The sequence below is a fragment of the Onychostoma macrolepis genome, chromosome 20 (genome assembly GCF_012432095.1).
Source record: "Onychostoma macrolepis isolate SWU-2019 chromosome 20, ASM1243209v1, whole genome shotgun sequence".
NCBI classification, from domain to species: domain Eukaryota; kingdom Metazoa; phylum Chordata; class Actinopteri; order Cypriniformes; family Cyprinidae; genus Onychostoma; species Onychostoma macrolepis.
Window position 1 is genome coordinate 2,735,631 of NC_081174.1, and position 20,476 is coordinate 2,756,106.

Consider the following 20,476-nt stretch of genomic DNA (forward strand, 5'->3'; position numbering starts at 1 on the left):
ATGTCGGCACGTACCTCGGTTTGGGGGTCACGTTTCGATACGATTTTGGTACAACAGGGGGAAAAAACAAAACAAATCTACTACGCTAGGTTTCTTTTCATTTATTTTGAACAGACAGTAGTACAAATTACTATTTTGTCCACCTAGATGTGAAAATACTAAATACTAAACTATTACATTACGTTATATATATAAAATCTGCAGTATATATATATATATATATATATATATATATATATATATATATATTAGTGGTGGGCATAGATTAATTTTTTTAATCTAGATTAATCTCACTGTAATCTTGGAATTAATCTAGATTAATCTAGATTAAAATGGCTCATTTGAATTCTGCCAAGTAGATCAGAATAAGTTCACTACTAGTAGTAAACAACTAGCAGTCATCAAGAATTTAATATTGATAATAACATTGAAGGCATTGTATGATTATTCCTTAAAGATAAGGTTTTAATAGTTTTAGTAGTAGTAGCCTATTACATTCTGCCCAATGTCTTCAAGTGAAACCGAACTTTTATTTTGACGGGTCACGGGTTGCCGTGAGGATAGTTTTTCTCAAATGAAACGCTCGAATGCTCATGAAGTGACTCTCAGAGCAGTTCTGGAGATGTTGTTCATGTATTTATGTCCTCATTTAGTGAGACGACAGTCGTTAATATCTTCTGTATGAGTAGTGAACAAACCCACGCGTCTGCGCCATACATTAACACAGAGACACACAGAAGTCATATTTAAATAGACGTTTTGCTGCTTAATATTTACAAATAGGAGTGGGAGTGTGCTCACTTGTGTGTGCGCTTACGTTTGTGTGTGTGTGCACACCGGGGCGGACCTCTGCTGTGCGCGCGATACAGAGAGCGCGACCATGTAACGTAGAGATAGAAATGACTTGCCGATTTCCATTGGGAAGCTTCTTAAAAATAAATTTTCCTGAAGCAAACCCGCGGCTTCATAGCTGCATCCATGTTAGCACGCATACACACAGGTTCAAGACTCGTTCTCGCCCCCTACAGTGCAATTCGGCTAGGTATACATCCGCGCTAAAATATCGAGGTGAAAGTCATCATAGCTTGCGTAGTATAGACCCAGCTCCCAACCCAACTTTGAGAATAGATTAACAGCGATATTTTTTTTAATCGGCCGATAAGAGTCTCACGTTAACGCAGCACGTTAACGCCGATAACGGCCCACCACTAATATATATATATACACAAGGAATAAATTGAAATATATTTGATTTAGTTTACAGATAAAACAAGGGGAAAAAACAGTGCGACATGTAACAGCCTATATATGCTGAGTTTTCAGTTCATTTTTGTGACGCTTAATTTGTTAATTTGTTGTTTTCTTTTTTTGTTTTCATTGCGAGTGTACACAAATAAAAGCAGACCTTTATACAGTGATACACTGGCGTGCACACACACACACACAACACATCAGTTCCAGCATTGCTAACTTGACAGCACAGTTGGTACTTTATCAAAATAAAATACAGTGAACCAAACATCAGTGCGCCCTCCTCTGTGTCACCGTTGGAACGCAACTGAAGTACAAAGCCTATCATTTACATAATAAATAATAGTTTCGCATTCAGATACGTTACATCGCAAATATGGAAATATTACAGAATATTTGGATTTGTGCCAAATGACAGAGGTAGGATACACGAGCACAAAGCTTCATTTCGCAAACAGTTGTGTGCTCAAGCCTTTCGCTGTTCTTCTGCTGGCGGTTATCAAACAACGTTGCATTACTGCAGGCGCCCCCTCTGGATTGGGGGTGAATTGCCTTTAATCGTTGTAAGGCCTCATGCACCGAACCGAGATGTCCGTACCGTGGCGGTTCGGTACGAATACATGTATCGTGCCACCCCTACTCTCTATAGATATATTTTTTATACACAGAGTTTCAAAGTTTCCCACTCAAGTTCATAGAGATGGCAGATGGCAGAAAGCGCATCCTGTTTGCTTTATTTTACAGAATGTAACATTTTGTTGTTATTTTGAGTGCACACAAATAAACTTAGAGTCTTTACAGATTCGAAAGATGTATTACTCTTATCTGTATTAGCAAAAATTAGAAGTACAGAAGTATAAGAAAAGAAAATGAGTAGCGCGCTACTGTTCAGCTTCCACACACCGCACAAACACTTCAATAGGGGACATTTCTCTAGGTTAACATTAGATTGAGCGGCCATGTAAAGTTGCTACTACATCTTTCAAATGAAAAGCCATATTTGAGGTTGATGAATGATAGGTGAGGTGAGCGTTTGGATGTCCTGCCCGATGTGCTATATTACCACATAGACCAGCCGTTAACGATCTGTCCATCACGGACTGCGTACATCATTTACTTAACCAGCTACACCAAAGCAAACAGGAGGAGAGCATAAAAAGACAGGGCAACTATAATTGAGTTCAAAATTAAAATATACAGTTTATAGTTTATTTATATAGAAGGTATGTGTGTGTAAAAAGTTGGGTATCATAGTGTTATTACGATTCCCTGTCCCGCCCACTTCCGCTGACATTTTTTCCTGTCCCGTCCCAATCACGTGATTAATACTGATTTTGTTTCCCATCCCGCAGGATTCCCGTGACCCACGGGATTCCTGAAAAAATGTCAGCCTCTACTCGGGAGAGATCCTATGGCATTGTGGTCAGACTGGATGTCTCCAGTCTTCTCCACACTAACATCTGCAATACGTCTCTAGGACATTTCCTGTCAGATGTAAAACAGACATTTAAAAAATGTCTTTAGGATGTTTATGATATAGAATATACAACCCGAATTCCGGAAATGTTGGGACGTTTTTTTAAATTTGAGTAAAAAGAAAACTAAAAGAATTTCAAATCACATGAGCCAATATTTTTACCATGGTGTAGCATCTCCTCTTCTTTTCAAAACAGTTTGAAGATGTCTGGGCATCAAGGTTATGAGTTTCTGGAGTTTTGGTGTTGGAATTTAGTCCCATTCTGAAGAGTTTGTGGTCGTCTTTGATGTATTTTTCTTTTAATAATGCGCCAAATGTTCTCTATAGGTGAAAGAACTGGACTGCAGGCAGGCCAATTCAGCACCTGGACTCTTCTACTACGAAGCCATGTTGTTGTAATAGCTGCAGTATGTGGTTTTGCATTGTCCTGCTGAAATACACGTCATCTGGAGGGGAGCATATGTTGCTCTAAAACCTTTATATACCTTTCAGCATTCATAGTGCCTTCCAAAACATGCAAGCTGCTCATACCGTATGCAATTATGCACCCCCATACCATCAGAGATGCTGGCTTTTGAACTGAACACTGATAACACGTAGGAAGGTATCCCTCCTCTTTAGCTCGGAGGACACTGCGTCTGTGATTTCCAACAATGTCAAATTTGGACTTGTCTGACCATAGGACACTTTTCCACTTTGAAACAGTCCATTTTAAATGAGCCTTGGCCCACAGGACACGACGGTGCTTCTGGACCATGTTCACATATGGCTTCCTTTTTGCATGATAGCGCTTTAGTTGGCATCTGCAGATGGCGCGGCGGATTGTGTTTACCGACAGTGGTTTCTGGAAGTATTCCTGGGCCCATTTAGTAATGTCAATGACAGAATCATGCCGATGAGTGATGCAGTGTCGTCTGAGGGCCTGAAGACCACAGGCATCCAACAAAAGTCTTCAGCCTTGTCCCTTATGCACAGAGATTTCTCCAGTTTCTCTGAAATTTTTGATGATGTTATGCACTTTGCAATTTGATGTTGAGGCACTTGATGACTTGTTGAGGCACTCGACTAACTAATTAATTCAAAATCTATAACCACAATGACATATTACTTAACAATTAGTTAATAGTCATGTGCCTCAACAAGTAAAGTCATAACATAATGATACCTATGCAAATCATTAGCTAATGATTAATTAAAGCAGACAACTGGAAGTTTAAAGGCATGGCTTCGACCCAATGTGGTAATTAACATATGAATTTACTTCATTAGTTAATAATATAAGTTATTAGGTAGTTAATATATTATGACGCATTCAACTGATAACAATTTATTGATTACTTAATCTTTGAATCATATTGAATGTTCATTAGCTGCTGATGCAGTAATCATTAATAAATGGTTTAGTTCATCATGAGTTATACATTAACTCATGATTATCTGTGCATTAGTTAAGCATTATTTAATGCATATTTGTGCACCCGTATTGTAAAGTGTTACCGATTTAATTTTAGACAAGTTGTGATGATTTCAGAAAGCTAAACTGATCAAACATAGGCTATGATCAACTGTCTGCCGCTGGCCGCTTATTTCGTTACTTTAAAAAACAAAAACTTACATTTAACAAATAAAAAAATGCTCCAAACGTTTTTCTAAATTAACTTAATAAAATAACGAAACTAAATACAATCACTTTGCCATTTCATACAAAACTGAACTATTATAATAGCTGAAACAGTAGTACAAGCTGTTTTGGGAGAGGGGGAAAAAAGATTAAGATTACCGGTAATTCTGATGAGCTGTCGGACACGGGCCAGGCTAGGGTCTAAATTTTAGGCCCGTGCAGGGCTCTAGTCTAAATGTCCCACCCATCAGCTCAGTGGCATGTGCTCCGGTTTTATTGTAAACAATGGCGTCATCTATATTGCTTATCAATTTGAGCCCGATTGAGACCCAGAGGATATTAATGAAGAGGATCACGCAGAATCTGTGCAAGCACGGCTCTTAATGGTATGTTTTTTTGTTTGTTGTTGTCTCATACTTTTAGATATGCTGTTATTTGTAAATGCTACTGCTTCTGTTAGCTTTTAATATACGGTTTTATCCTGATTTAATACAATTTAATACAGTACGGCAACCGCACGTGTGTCCATGTATAACGCTTCTCATAGCTGTGTGAAAATAAGTGTATAAATGGAACATTTCATTGTTGGAGCTTAGCTGAAGATCTGAATGAGAGAGAATGAGAGAGAGAGAGAGAGATGCAGAGCAGGGCGACGCGAGGAACAGGATTGAGAACCGCTGCTTTAGAACATTGATTTTGAAACTTTGGTAACACTTTATTTTGATGGTCCCTTTTGAACATTCTGTTGACACTAAGTAATGTTGCAACTACATGTCAACAAACTCTCATTAGATTATTAGTAGACTGTCTGCTTCATATCTGCTAACTCTTTATTGTGATGGTCTCTCAACAGACACTCTACTGACTGTAAGTAACTTTGCAACTACATGTCAACTTATTCCAACCCTAACCCTACCAGTCAACTAATACACTACTAAAAATCTAATGAGAGTTGGTAGAAATGTAGGTGCAATGTTACTTATAGTCAACAGAATGTGTTAAAGGGACCATCAAAATAAAGTGAAACCGAAACTTTTGAATCCATTAGAATCGTTAGAAGGTAGAATCACGATTCATATATGAATAGATTTTTATGTGCACCCCTAGTTTTCTCTTCCTCTTCTCTAAAGCAGCACAACATGTCCTTGCCCCCTTTGCTGCATGTTCACGGGGGCGGGGTTTATCTGGGTTTGTGACATAACGGACGGTTCGGACTGCTGAATGGATTATCGGTGCCCCCCTGCCCACCCTTCAAGAACTGTATACATCCAGAGTGAGGAAAATGGCTCAGAAAATCACTCTGGATCCCTCACATCCAAGTCATTCCCTTTCTGAACTTTTGCCATCTGGCCAGCGCTACAGAGCCCAAATTACCAGGACACCCAGGCACAAGAACAGTTTCTTCCCCCAGGCAATCCAATTTATGAACAAGTCAAGTCACCTTTATTTATATAGCGCTTTTACAATACAGATTGTGTCAAAGCACTTAACAGTATCAAATTGGAAGATAGAGTGTCAGTAATGTATAATGATAAGATTAAACACTCAATTTTCAGTTAAAGGCATTTCATTATTGAATTCAGAGATGTCATTGTCTAGCTCAGTTTAGTTTAAATAGTATCTGTGCAATCAAATCGGCAATAATCGCTAGAAATTAAGTGTCCCCAACTGAGCAAGCCAGAGGCGACAGCGGCAAGGAACCAAAACTCCCTCTGAGACAGAATGGAGAAAAAAAAAAACCTTGGGAGAAACCAGGCTCAGTCGGGGGGCCAGTTCTCCTCTGACCAGACGAAACCCGCAGTTCAAAAGTTTATATTTCTATTTTAATTTTGTTGCAATTTCTAACAATAGTAGTATTATGTAGTTAGGTATTTTATTATATTTTAGTTATTTTGTTATTTTTGGTTGAACAGTTAAATGCCACTGGAAGCTTACAGCACTAAAACAAATTCCTTGTATGCGCAAGCATACTTGGCAATAAAAGCTCTTTCTGATTCTGATTCTGATTCTGATTCTGATTGTAGACCCTACGAGCCATTTTTGTAGGCATTAAACTGTAAGAATTTTAAAAGATGATATCTCCGTTTGTATTGAACTTTCAGCGCCGTAACTTTGCAGATATTGTTTATACTCAAACAGCAACATTACACACTAACTAACGTGAAAAAAGTGAAATCGCAATCAACCACCCCTTTAAAGATGATTTTCAGATGTTTGTACACAGCAGATGTTTTCCAGACAAAGTGGTCTTTAACAGACATCTTGCAGATGTACGTATGCTATCTGGGATGTAGGTTTACTGATTATCAAAAAAATTAGCAGCTTTTACCCTCTACTTGGCAAAAGTATATGTACTCTTTACTTCAATACATTTGTGATAATTAATGCAATTACTCGTTACATTTTGCATGGCACCTATACCTTTTCTGCAGAAATTTATTTCTGCTGCAACAGAAGTGATATTGCCATCTACAGAGCATTGAAGGTACTAGATCTTACCTTCGTGCGTTTTGCCCTTATTTACCCAAACTAATCAACAAGGCTACTGTACACAAATGTGAATGCTTTAGTAAGGTAGTTGTGTACAGGCAGTGATGTAGAATCGTTTGGCGGGGCTAAACAGGCATCAGTGTAGAAGCAAACTTACAAGATGTTTTTATAATACAATGACCTCTTTCATGTCAAAAGATCAAGGTAATTTTGGTTTCTCAGTTCATGACCCCTTCAAACAACAAATTTATTTTCATGTGTGTTATGTATTAGGTACATTATGGCCTTTGACAGAAAACATCTTGGGTTACGCATGTAACCATGGTTCCCCGAGAGGGAATGAGATGCTACGCCCCACACTGTGAGCAATACAGCCTAGCAATACTAGCCTGAATACACAAGACCACTGAAGAGGCTAAACTAAAAAGCCTCTAGAGGAGCTCAAGAGATCTCTACTTAAATTGCAGGTAATGAGAGTTGCTGCTGAGCTAGAACAAAAAGGTCCTAAAGGTCTTATGAAGGATTGTAGAACAGAATAACAATACACAGCTAGCCTAGATGGCCAGGCAAGACCTTCCTGCAGAGCTGCCCAGACCTCAGAGAGTGGGCTATCTACTTACAATCCTAGCAAGAGAGATAGCACTCTCTAGGCAAGGACTCAAGGAGACCGCTAGTTAAAGACCCTAAGAAGGGGAGCAGTCACTGAACTAGCACATAGCTATCCTTAGATAGCTAGGCTATAGGAAAGGAGACCACTCCAGGACAGGGCTCACCACAACTGCCAGTAAAACACAGCTAGCCTCTGATAGGTGTATTCAAGTAAGCCCGACCTGCCATAACAATGGCTGGAATATAACCACCCTCAGATGGCTATACTAAGAAGGATCTCCAATCCATGTCAGTCCCACAGTAGGCTAGCGAAGCACCGTGTCATTGATCAATGAGCTCACAAGAGGGAGATCCGGACCATCAGTAGATGATTCGCTAAAGAGCAAACACATAAACATCATTCATCCGAGATCAAAGCCTCATGTAAGGGCTCGAATCTCGAATCTGCTATCTTCGAATAGCAGTTCCCTCAGATAAGGCTGAAGATTGCCCAGACCATGGAAGTGGGCCATCTACTTAAAACCCGGTAGGGGAGACAGCACAGTCTAGGCAAGGGGCTCAAGAAGACCACTATTTAAAAACCCTAAAAGGGGATCAGTCTCTGAGTTGGAACACAGCTATCCTCGAATAGCAGATTCCTAGACAAAGACTTAAGCACTTACTCGAGAGAGCTTGTGCCAAGGGGAACCCAACCTAGTTATAGAAGCCAGGCTAGAACATACCTGCCCTCAGACCGCCATATTCCAGAACAAAGTATGCTTGAGCTTGAGCTTGAGCTACACTCAGAGCAGAGACTGTTCACTTAAAGGTGCCATAGAATGCATTGATACAATATTTAGGGCCCGAGCACCGAGGTGCGAGGACCCTCTTGGAATTGCTCTGTTTATTCTTCTTCTTCTTCTTCTTCTCCAAAGTGAATGGCATTTTGGAGGGCCTAAACATGCTCCAAAACTCATGAAACTTTGCACAGGGGTCAGAACTGGCGAAAATTTACATCTGATATGGGTTTCAGAAGTGGGTGTGGCAAAATGGCTCAATAGCGCCACCTATAATATTTCAAAAGAGTGCGCCTCGAGCTACGTTTTATGTACATGCACGAAAATCGGTACACACATGTAACACACCATTACCTACAAAAAAGCCTCTTGGTACAAAATCCAAAACCCAACAGAAAGTACGTTATTTTGAATTTCCTGTTCGATTTTTGTGCAGTTTTTGCAATTTCCAGGCTTCGTACTTTGACGAACTCCTCCTACAGTTTTAATCGGATCGTCTTCAAATTTGCTGAGTGTAATCATAAGGCCTTTGCGATGTTAAATTGCGAAGATCTAGAGTTTTCGTCAAGGGGCGTGTCCCTGGGGGCCTGACAAAGTTTGATGTTTCGCCATGAAACAGGAAGTTGCGGTAACTCAGGCAAGCAATGTCCGATCTGCCCCAAACTTCACACGTTTTATAGGAGTTCAGTCCTGAACACATCTGCATGCTCATATTCAGATATAGTCATAGTGCCACCTGCTGGCAACAGGAAGTGACATGTTTAACATTGTAATGGACTCCTAGGTGCATATTAAAAAGTGTCAACAAGTGATAAATATGCTGGCAGCATGCTACAAGCATACTAAAACATGCTAGCAACATTTAGCTAAGTGCTAAAGCATGCTAGTAATGCAGTGAAACAGGAAGTTGCTGTAACTCAGGCATGCTGTGTTCAATCTGCCCCAAATTTTACAAGTTTGATAAGAGGCATGTCCTGAACACATATACATTCCCTTATTTGGTTATAGTCATAGCGCCACCTGCTGGCAACAGGAAGTGACATGTTTAACACTGTAATGGACTCCTAGGTGCATATTAAAAAGTGTCAACAAGTGATAAATAGTCTAGCAGCATGCTACAAGCATACTAAAACATGTTAGCAACACTTAGCTAAGTGCTAAAGCATGCTACTAACTCCATCAAACAGGAAGTTGTTGTAACTCAGGCATACAATGTCCAATCTGCCTCCAAATTTTACAAGTTTGATAAGAGGCCTGTCCTGAACACATATACATTCCCGTATTTGGTTATAGTCATAGCGCCACCTGCTGGCAACAGGAAGTGACATGTTTTAGACTGTGATGCACTATTAGCAACACATTAAAATATGCCATTGTGTGCTAAACATGTTAGCAACATGCTCAAACATGTTAGCAACACTTAGCTAAGTACTAAAGTATGTTACTAACTCCATCAAAAGGAAGTTGTTGTAACTCAGGCATACAATGTCCAATCTGCCTCCAACTTCACATGTTTGATTACAGTCCTGGCCTGAAGACATCTACATGCTCACATTTGGTTATAGTGATAGCGCCACCTACTGACAACAGGAAGTGACATGTTTTACACAGTGATGCACTTTTAGCAACACTGTAAATTATGCCATTGTGTGCTAAACATGCTAGAATAATGGTCAAACATGCTAGCAACACTTACTAAGTACTAAAGTATGTTATTAATACCATGACACAGGAAGTTGTTGTAACTCATGCATACAATGTCTTATCTGCACCAAACTTCACACCTTTTATAATAGTCCTGGCCTAAACACATCTGAAGGCCAATATTCAGTTATAATCATACTGCCACCTTCTGGCAACAGTAAATTACTTGTTTTACACTAACTTAAACATGCAATGTTCAATCTGCACCAAACTTCACATGTTTGATAAGAGTCCTGGCCTGAAGACATCTACATGCCAATATTCAGTTATAATCATAGCGCCACCAGCTTTTGGCAGCATGAAATTACTTATTTCACACTAACTTAAACATGCAATGTCCAATCTGCACAAAACTTCACAAGTTCGATAAGAGTCCGGGCCTGAACACATCTAAAGGCCAAAATCCCATTATAATCATAGCGCCACCAGCTGGCAGCATGAATCTACTTGTTTCACACTAACTTAAACATGCAATGTCCGATCTGTCCCAAACTTCACACGTTTTATAAGAGTCCTGGTCTTAATACATCTTAAGGCCAATATTCAGTTATAAACATACCGCCACCTGCTGGCAATAGGAAATGACTTGTTTTACACTAACTTAAACATGCATTGTCCGGTCTGCCCCAAACTTCACCTGTTTGATAAGAGTCCTGGCCTGAACACATCTTAAGGCCAATATTCATTTATAGTGATAGTGCCACCTGTTGGCAACAGGAAATGACTTGTTTTACACTAACTTAAACATGCAATGTCCAATCTGCACAAAACTTCATATGTTTGTTAAGAGTCCTGGTCTGAAGACATCAAAAGGCCAATATTCAGTTATAATTATAGTGCCACCTGTTGGCAAAAGGATACGTCATGCTTTGCATTAACTCAAACATACCATGTTCAATCTGCACCAAACTTCATATGTTTGATAAAAGGACTGGTCTGAAGACATCTACAGGCCAATGTTAAGTTATAGACATAGCGCCACCAGCTGGCAGCAGGTTTGGCACATATAAATGACTTTAACATTTTCCTCTATATTTGGCTTTTTAAATGCATATTGCTCACCGTTCCCTGTCTCCCTGAAGCCACCGTTGGCGGTGAGCCCGGGTGCGAGGGCCCGATCATCGCTGCTTGCAGCTTTAATTTAAATTGTTCTCTGATATCTGCATAGAAGGTATGTGGCTTAGGTAAGGGCAAATATTCTCCAGAAACGGTTTTACATGTGTATTTACAACCCTAGGATTTCTCCCTAGAATGAAATGGTCTGTTATTGGCTTATTTGGAAGGGTCATGAATAATAATGTTCAGCTCTGCTCTGATTGGCTGTTTCACAGTGCCGCTCATTTCAGTAGCTCACAACAGGAAGGAAACACAGGGAGAAAAATCTATATCAATACTTTCTCTCGCAGTTATATCATCGGGTAATTATACTGTATATAAAATGCGGGCATCAGGGAGTCGCTATTAATATGCGGGGCACTGAAACTGCTTTCAAATGCGCGATCGCTTTTTGCTTTCACTTTCGCTTTCGTGATTCGCGATCGCACAAACTCTGTTTATACTATGGAAAGGCAGTACTTACCACACATTTTACAAGATCAGATGCTTGTGAGTGGTGCTCAGAATCTGTAAATCATTCGCCATCATCCTCAGTCATCTCTCCTTACTCTGTTTATGTGGTAAGTGAAATCTTATGTACTGCAATGTAACAGGCTACTGCTAGCAAGCTAACCATGTCCCTTTAGTGGCTCACATTATTTTACTAGAACACGTTATTTGCTTTCCGTGCCTTTCTGAATACAGACACCAACCCAACCCATCCCTGCACTTCACATCCCCTTCACAGCCTGGAACATAACATTTATTTCCATGATCTGCCATTTTCGCTGTTGTCCTAACTTGTTTCTTCACAATACCTGCAGAACTTCTGATGGTTCGGCTGGCGGCTGACCTAGAACATGGGTGGGTATATGCAAATGTTGGGGCGTAACTATTAGTGATCCAGACTGTTACGTCACAGTCGGTGTTATGTTCTGATTTGCCTATTTTTCAGTGGTCTTTTTTATTCACGAGATTTACATAAGAAGGAGGAAACAATGGTGTTTGAGGCTCACGGTATGTCATTTCCATGCACAGAACTCTTATTATTCAACTATGCCAAGGTAAATAAAGTTTTCCATTCTATGGCACCTTTAAAGCCCTCGAGAGGGGGAACAGTCTACTTAGCCCAAACCCACTAAGAGGGATTCAGAGGGACTGCCAACTTAAAAATACCCAGAAGCCTGGGGAGGCAGCCCACTCCTAAACCCATCTGGCTTAACACAGGAAGGAACATTCCCCATAACCACTCCCTGGGAAACACCCTGGGAGAGAAAGCTCGCAAACATCGCTCCACAGAGTTTTTAAATATATTCATGTCCAGCGAGGCTCTCCACACACAATAACATTGTGACTTATCACAATGAGCACATAACTTTGAACGAGCGTGCTCTTTGCTGAGACAAACGCAAAAGCAGATTATGCCCTTGAGTGTTAGAATCCAAACATGGAGGCACACTTTGCTAAGGCGCTGCTCGACTCGGACGCTATCCGTGGGATCCAATAACCTTAAAAGAGCATCATAAACCCGCGAATCCTGCAATCCGAGTTGTCGCCGTGCCTCGGTAGCAGCGGGACCTGAACCGCGATATGCAGCGCTTGTCACACATCTCTCGAGAAGAGGGACAAACACGAATGGAGCTTCTCAATGGATCTTTAACACTCACAATGAGGGTGTTCAAAGCCCTCGAGCACTGAACCCACAAGCTCCTGACCAAGACATATGATGCACAGATCATGTGTGTCCACAAGTGTCAGAAACCCCAGGCACAGAGGCACACAATGCTCACTTGCCTTGGTCTCTCACACGCACTTTAAACAGATGGCTCCAAAGTTGGTGACGCATTCAGCAGGTGCCCTTTTATACTTCCGGGCACCCGCCTATGGCGTCATAGGCCATGTGGACCAATAGGATTGGCGTTGCTTCACACATGCTTCAGACACCGGTCATGCTGGCTGAATTCCCCAATGTGCCCCCTAGGTAGAAGTAGAAGGGTAGAAGGGGAACTTGTAACAGCTGTTTAGGCTGCCATTTTCTCCTTCAGTAGTGTGGGTTTTCCAGGAAATGCATGTTCTCCCTGGACCTCCGCTTCTCTTAAATACTAGTGTGTGTTCTGCATGATTTTTGACACCGTTTTATATTTATTACAAGTAAAATACTTAAGTATTGTTAAAATCAGATTCTCTAAGACTTTTACACAAGTTATATCAGAAATGGTGACTTGTAACTTGTAATAAAGTAATTTCTGCTGTAATCTGTACTTTTCCTCAAGCATAGTTTCAGGTACTTTGCGCACCGAAAAGACAGAACATGCAGGAAACCTTTAGCCATCAGTGAATACGGTCATTGAGCCAGTTTGGTGGACTTTACAACATGATGATTTAGTGGCAGTACTTTTCTGTGAGATTTACTATCATCCGTTTGTCCTCCAGCACCAGCTGAAGGAGACAAAGAAAACGTTCCAGCAGAGAATCCAGCAGAGAGAGAAAGATTTTCAGCAACTGAGAGAGTCGGTGGAGTCTCATAAGGTGAGTCTGGAGAAGAAAAGTTTGTCTCAGTCTCACTGACAGTGTTGGGGAAAGTTACTTTTAAAAGTAATGCATTACATTACTGTTGCATTACTTTTTAATTCTGGACAGGGCTTGCTTGTTTGTTTTTAATATATAAAGTTATATTTTTGGCAGATGAAAAAGCCCTTTCACACCAAAAGTGAAATGAATAAGCCTCAGGCAGATGTAAATTCACATCTGTATAGTTGAACACAGGAGAACAAAAAGTCCAACACTCTTCAGCAATAAAAAAAAAAAAATGAAGCCCACGTTAGGTTACATTTTATTTTGATAGTCCACTTTAGACATTCTACTAACTATAAGTAACTTTGCAACTACATGTCAACTAATTCTCATTCATTTGCAACTACATATCTACTAGCTCCCGGAGTACACTGTTAGGTTTAGGGTTAGTAGAATAAGTTTCTCATAGTCAGTATGTTGTATGTTGTGGACCCATCAAAATAAAGTGTTAGAAGATATTATTAAAAAAAGTAATCTGATTATGTAACTTGTGTTACTTGTAATGCATTACCCCCAATACTGCTCACTGAAGCCTGAATCACTGTGTGTCCTAACAGCGCTCTGCACAGACAGCAGTGGAGGACAGTGAGAGGATCTTTACTGAGCTCATCCGCTCCATTGAGAGAAGCCGCTCTGAGCTGATACGGCTGATCAGAGATCAGGAAAAGACTGCAGTGAGTCGAGCTGAAGGACGACTGGAGCGACTGGAGCAGGAGATCAATGATCTGAGGAGGAGAGACGCTGAGCTGGAGCAGCTTTCACACACACAGGATCAAATCCAGTTCCTGCAGGTAACAGATCTAGAAGAATAACATCATAGTGGACTTGAGCCAGATCCTGCTAACACGAGACTCACAGAGAAACATTTCATGATTGCAGAATGAAACAAAACTTCACTCACATTTTACCTTTTTGACTAATTTTTCTTTCTGATTTCTTGCATCATAGTGAAATCAGTGCACTCAACAGTACCAATTCTGAATAACTTTCATCAAAATCGGATCAGGTGATCTTCACACTTGATAAAATTTAGATTTCTCTGTAATGATCAATTTGACCATGAAGACCCCAAACATGAGACTGTATATTAGCAATGCTTCAGAGTATTGAAACCAAACCAAACCTGACCGTGTCTTAAGGGTCCTTGTAAAATATCAGTGTCTCTAACATATCTAAAGTTATAAATAATAGTTGTTTCTTGTCCTTTGAGCTGCTTTTCCTGATCAAATCTACTCAACCCTTCAATGAGACTCCACTGATGTGCTTGAGCTGTTAGATAGACATTTATATTCTTAAAGGATTAGTTCAGGGGTGTCAAACTCAGTTCCTGGAGGGCTGCAGCCCTGCAGAGTTTAGTGCCAACCCTGCTCCAACACACATACCCATCTAGTTTTCAAATAAGCCTGAAGGACCTGATTAGCTGGATCAGGTGAGTTTAATTAGGGTTGGCGCTAAACTCTGCAGGGCTGTGGCCCTCCAGGAACTGAGTCTGACACTCCTGGATTAGTTCACTTCCAGAATAAAACTTTCCTGATAATTTACTCACCCCAAGTCATCCAAGATGTTCATGTCTTTATTTCTTCAGTCTCAAAAGAAATTGTTTTTGAGGAAAACATTCCAGAATTTTTCTCCATATACAGTAGTGGACCTCTATGCTTCCCAGTGGTTTGAACTTCCAAACTGCAGTTTTAATGCAGCTTCAAAGGGTTCTACACGGTCCCAGCCGAGGTATAAGGGTCTTATCTAGCAAACGATAAGCCATTTTCTAAAAAAATAAAATAAAATTCATATACTTTCTCATTTTCTCCTCCAACTTCAAAATTGTCCGACATCGTTGTTCTACCTTTTTTGTAAAGGATGTTTGACTTTTTTTGCACGTTCACTTTGTGAACACTGGATCGGTACTTCCGCCAACGTCACACGTGACCTTTCCAATGTGACTACATAATGCATGAGGTTGGGCTGGTGCAAGATGAGCATTTGTGGTTAAAAAGTATATAAATTGTAATTTTTTCAGAAAATGACCTATAGTTTTGCTAGATAAGTCCCTTATTCCTTGGCTGGGATCATGTAGAGCTGATGAGTTTGATCTCTGTTTTCTGTAGAGTTTCCAGTCTTTCTCAGTACCTCCTGAAACTACAGACATAAATGACGATCTCTTCAGTTCTCTCGTCTCTTTTGATGATCTGAGAGAATCTGTCCATCAGCTGAGAGACAAACTGGAGGATTTCTGCAAAGAGGAGCTCAAGAAGATCTCAGAAAGAGGTAAAGTCCTGGAGATTCATCTGATCTCAGAGACAAGTCCATCATCATCTCATATCATGGAGAACATAGATGTAGGGATAGTTTTCTCTTGACATAATAAATTTGTATTTATTTTAAAAAATTTCATAAATTATTATAATTTTTTTTCTTATAAATTTTAACATACTATCTATCTTTTATATTTAGGGTGTTTTCACACTTGGTCCTTTTCAGAAGTCTGAGCGCGGTTTGCGTGATTTTTCGTCCATATGTGAGCACTCCAAATGATCTCAGACTCCTCAGAAGCGAACTGAGCCGAGACAGTCTTGGGAGGTGGTCTGAGTACGGTTCACTAAAAATGTGCATTGTGAACACAAATCGGCCCAGGCTCACTTGATTTTTCCATTTGCGAATTCTGATGTAGTTTGGCCATCAGGTGTTTCTGTACAAATCAGCTGTTCATAGTGGCTGCTTCTACAAATTGTTCACTCACAACGTACACTCCTTTATTTTAATTTCAACTGCTTCCAAATTGTGCAAGAGAGATACGGCTGTGTGGCTTGCCAGTTTAAAGGGGTCATTGGATGCCCGTTTTCCACAATTTGATATGATTCTTTAGAGTCTTAATGAAAAGTCTGTAACATAGTTTGGTTAAAATTTCTCAATGGTAGTGTAAAACAACACCCTTTTTACCCTGTCAAAATCAGCTGTTTTCAGAGCAAGCCATTTTGTAGCATTTTCCTTTAAATGCAAATGAGCTCTGCTGACCCCGCCCCTCTCTTCCAAGCCGCTCTCTGAGGGACTGTTTACTTTAGCCGCATTCATCGTGAAACTTTCTAATTAGCACATTATGAGGAAAGGCGATTTGCAAAGATTAATTAAAAAACCTTATACTCACTTCTTCTGTTGGTGAAGCTGGATCACGAATGATTTGTGTGAACATAAACGCATTTAGGTAGATTGGGGAGTGCATTCCCTTCACAAACAAATGTAATCCTCTGCGTCTTCAGTGGCTCAGATGTCGGTAGTAAATGACAACTACTATGTCCATTATTACATCCAGCAACAAAACACCTCAATCACTTAATCGGGTCTACATCTGCTGAAACTGCATGAGGTGAAACAATGGCGGATTGATGACCGATCACTTGTATGACATCACACAGACAAGCATCTGAGATTGGCTCGATTTGAGAAAGGGGAAATGATTTAACCAGATTTTTAAAAAAAAATTAAAAAAAAAAAAAAAAACACTGGGTGGATTTTTATCATTATAGGGTGGTTCTGTACACACACTGCCAACACACATTTCAGTTCAAACAACATGTAAAAGTGCATGTTGCATCCGATGACCCCTTTAAACTTTTTGATATAGGCTACGAGCGTGCACATCCCCGCGGGGGCTAAATACAATCTCTTTAGCCCTTACCTTTCAACTGTCTAAAACACCCATGGTCCACATAAACACAGTTGGTTTTGTCTCAATCGAATGTAAACATCTGAGAAAGAAATCGCATGTGTATCAACTGATCTGTGCAGTTCTAGCAGCCTAATATGAGAATCAGTAGAATCTATTATTCATACGATCAATAATTTGCATTTAAATTTTTTTCATTTGATTAGTACATTTCTTACTTAAATGCTGCAGTTAAGAACTGTACCTGAAAAATTTAAGCTGTTTATTTTATTTTATTTATCTCAATGGCAGCATGCCTTTTCCGCTGGTCCTTAAAAAGTCTTAAATTTAATTGTATCAAATTTAAGGCCATAAAAAGTACAATGGGGATGGAAAGACAATCGCCATATAGCTTAATGTGATGATTAAAATAAAAAAGGCTATGATTTCATTGGATAAATATGAGCGCTGCACGTTTTTAAGTCTATCTTTATGCAGTTGTGAAAGCGCCACCTGCTGGCCCTTCTGCTAGTTTAAAATAATAATTGATATTAAACCAGCCATTATACCATTAATATAATAATTGATACCTTTGATTTTTGCAGAAACCCTGTGTGGTATAAAATAAACATGATTACATAAACAAGGAAAACAATTCAAAATAAATATTACAAAGGTGTACGAAACTCATATTTTTGTGCAAAAGATAAAAAATATTCCCGTGTTGGAGGCCATAATGTCAACAATCAAACACTGAACTGGACTAGATCCAAAAAGCAACAGTCTGAACACAAAGAGGTCAGAGACACCATTACTGCTTAAGTGGACCAAAAAAAGGATCCGAGTCCTCTTTCAGGAACTGTGATAGTGTGAACATAAAGAAAACTGGGTCCTTTTTCACTTGGTCCACCTCTTGGTCCGGTTCTTTTAAAGAGGACACAAGTGTGAAAACACCTTTACATTTATATCAACATATTGACACATATGTGTGTGTGTGTGTGTGTGTGTGTGTGTGTGTGTGTGTTTGTGTGCATAAATAACTTACACAGGAGATTTGAGAGGAGGAGTGTTTATAGGTACAGTTTGTGATAAATTAATACAAATGAATACTAGTGCTGTTAAATGATTAATCGCGATTAATAACATCCAATATAAACGTTTTTGTTTCCATAATTGTATGTGTACTGTGTATATTTATTATGTATATATAAATACAAACACATACAATATTAATATTTTTAATATATTTACATGTATTTACATGCATAAATTTATATTCATATAATTTATATTATATAAATATATTTAATATGTAAACATAACATATTTTTATTATATATCGACATGCATGTGTGTGTGTATTTATATATACATAATAAATATACACAGTTCACACACATATATTATGTAAACAAAAACATACTTTTATTTTGGATGTAATTTATCGAAATTAATCGTTTGACAGCACTAATTAATGCATAAGGGATTTAATGGCAAAAATCTTACTGAAAAAGAGATTATGACACCTCTCCATAAAACATATCAGTCAAAATGCAATCTCGTTTACTGCATGTGATTGTTTGTTTGAGTCTGAACAGAAGTACTAACGGACATTCATTCAGATTTACAATGTTTATGACACTGATTTTCAAAACAAATGTCTTGTTGTAAACAGGCCTTAAAGTATTTGACTAAGTTATTTATTTTTAGACATTTTTTAGATTTAAAGGGGACCTATTATGCAAAAATCACTTTTATAAGTTGTTTGAACAGTTGTGTGGCTGCAGTGTGTGAAAACAACCAGCCTATAATGGTAAAAATACACCCACTCATTTTTTTATAATCTAAAAAAATCATAAACAGTCTCTCAGAACGAGCAGTTTCAGTGTTCACGTCACTGAGGGGAAAAAGTCCCGCCCATTTGTGGCACTGCCCTATATAAGCATAGACACAGGACTGAGTGAGAAGCAGCTGTCTGACTCCGCCATTACTGTTTACTTGCTGCAGCTGCTGGAGATATACAATAGGCTTGTTTGAGATGAGCAAAATCTGCGCAGAACCGATCACCAGTGATCACCGCGAGATGCATGCCGGTTAGAAAAGTGTCTGAATTACGGCCGCCTTGCTCTGATGTCATGCTGACGTGTGCCAAAAAACTCTCGCGACGGCGAGGCGGCTGTGTCGGATTGCTCTCCACCGACTGCGCTGATCAAAAGCATGATGGGAAACAACTGACTGATGACACAGCTTAATGCTCATTGGTTCAGACAACCGTGATGCTGCGTTCTCTTCTAAAATGTTTTTTTTTTTTTATCTGATTCCATGCTATTATGTATTTAAATTGTGCATGAATATTTGTTTTCCAAATTGCCCTTCTGAAAGAGCTTCTTGATACTCTGTAAGGCTAATGATGCTAAAGCTACCATTGTCTCTGTCTGTTTTCACTGGTGCTACCTTCATGAATGATCGTGTATAGGAATGTGGTAGTTAAAAGTTGTATATGAAAGCAATGTGAGTCAATCGCTTCAATTTGTTGAGCTCATAACCACGAGTGGGACTTTTAGTTTCTGATAGCATGCGATGCACCATGAGACCAGCTATGTCATTATTTTTATCCCGCCGTGCTCTCCGTCTGTGTAATTCATAAATGCAAATTTGTTATGCACAGTACAATCAGATGACTGGCTTTTAAACAGAGCACGTTTTCTGTAAAGATAACAGGCTTGTACTAATAGTGGAATGTTTATTTGCAAAGGCTAGCACTGCTATTGCTTGAGCTCTTGAAGCTCCGCCCTCTTCTCAGGGAGCACCAGCTCATTTGCATTTAAAGCAGTATACTCAAATTCAGCGCGTTTTGGCTCATACCCTAAAAGTGGCAATTTTAACAAGCTATAAAAAAAATTATCTGTCAGGTATTTTGAGCTAAACCTTCACATACACACTCTGGGGATATCAGAGATTTATTTTACATCTTGTAAAAAAGAGCATAATAGGTCCCCTTTAAAATATTATTGGGTAAAATGGTAATGCTGATTGTGTATACACTTGTGTATACAATAGTTAAGACATGCTTAAAAACAGACCATTTGTCTCAGTTGCTACTACAGGTCCCTCTGTGTACTACAACCAGTCTCCAGCAGATTATTCACATCCTCTACATACTGCTGCGAATGTTACACCAACAAAGGTAGTGGAGGTATTTTCATGTAAACACAATATTTTCCACCTTACGGTGAAGG

General features: G+C 39.4%; 1 protein-coding gene across 3 annotated transcripts in view; it reads left to right on the forward strand.

Moving 5' to 3' along the window:
• LOC131527385 (E3 SUMO-protein ligase RanBP2-like) overlaps positions 1-20,476 on the forward strand; it is a 33,905-nt gene that overhangs the window by 2,832 nt on the left and 10,597 nt on the right. For 2 of the 3 annotated variants that reach the window (XM_058756445.1, XM_058756447.1), the window contains exons 2-5: positions 13,457-13,552; positions 14,155-14,388; positions 15,703-15,862; positions 20,333-20,424. In XM_058756445.1, coding sequence (XP_058612428.1) covers positions 13,457-13,552; positions 14,155-14,388; positions 15,703-15,862; positions 20,333-20,424 — 582 coding nt within the window. Of the gene's footprint in view, positions 1-13,456; positions 13,553-14,154; positions 14,389-15,702; positions 15,863-19,224; positions 19,331-20,332; positions 20,425-20,476 lie in introns of those variants that run through there. The other variant, XM_058756448.1, reaches the window with a different exon arrangement.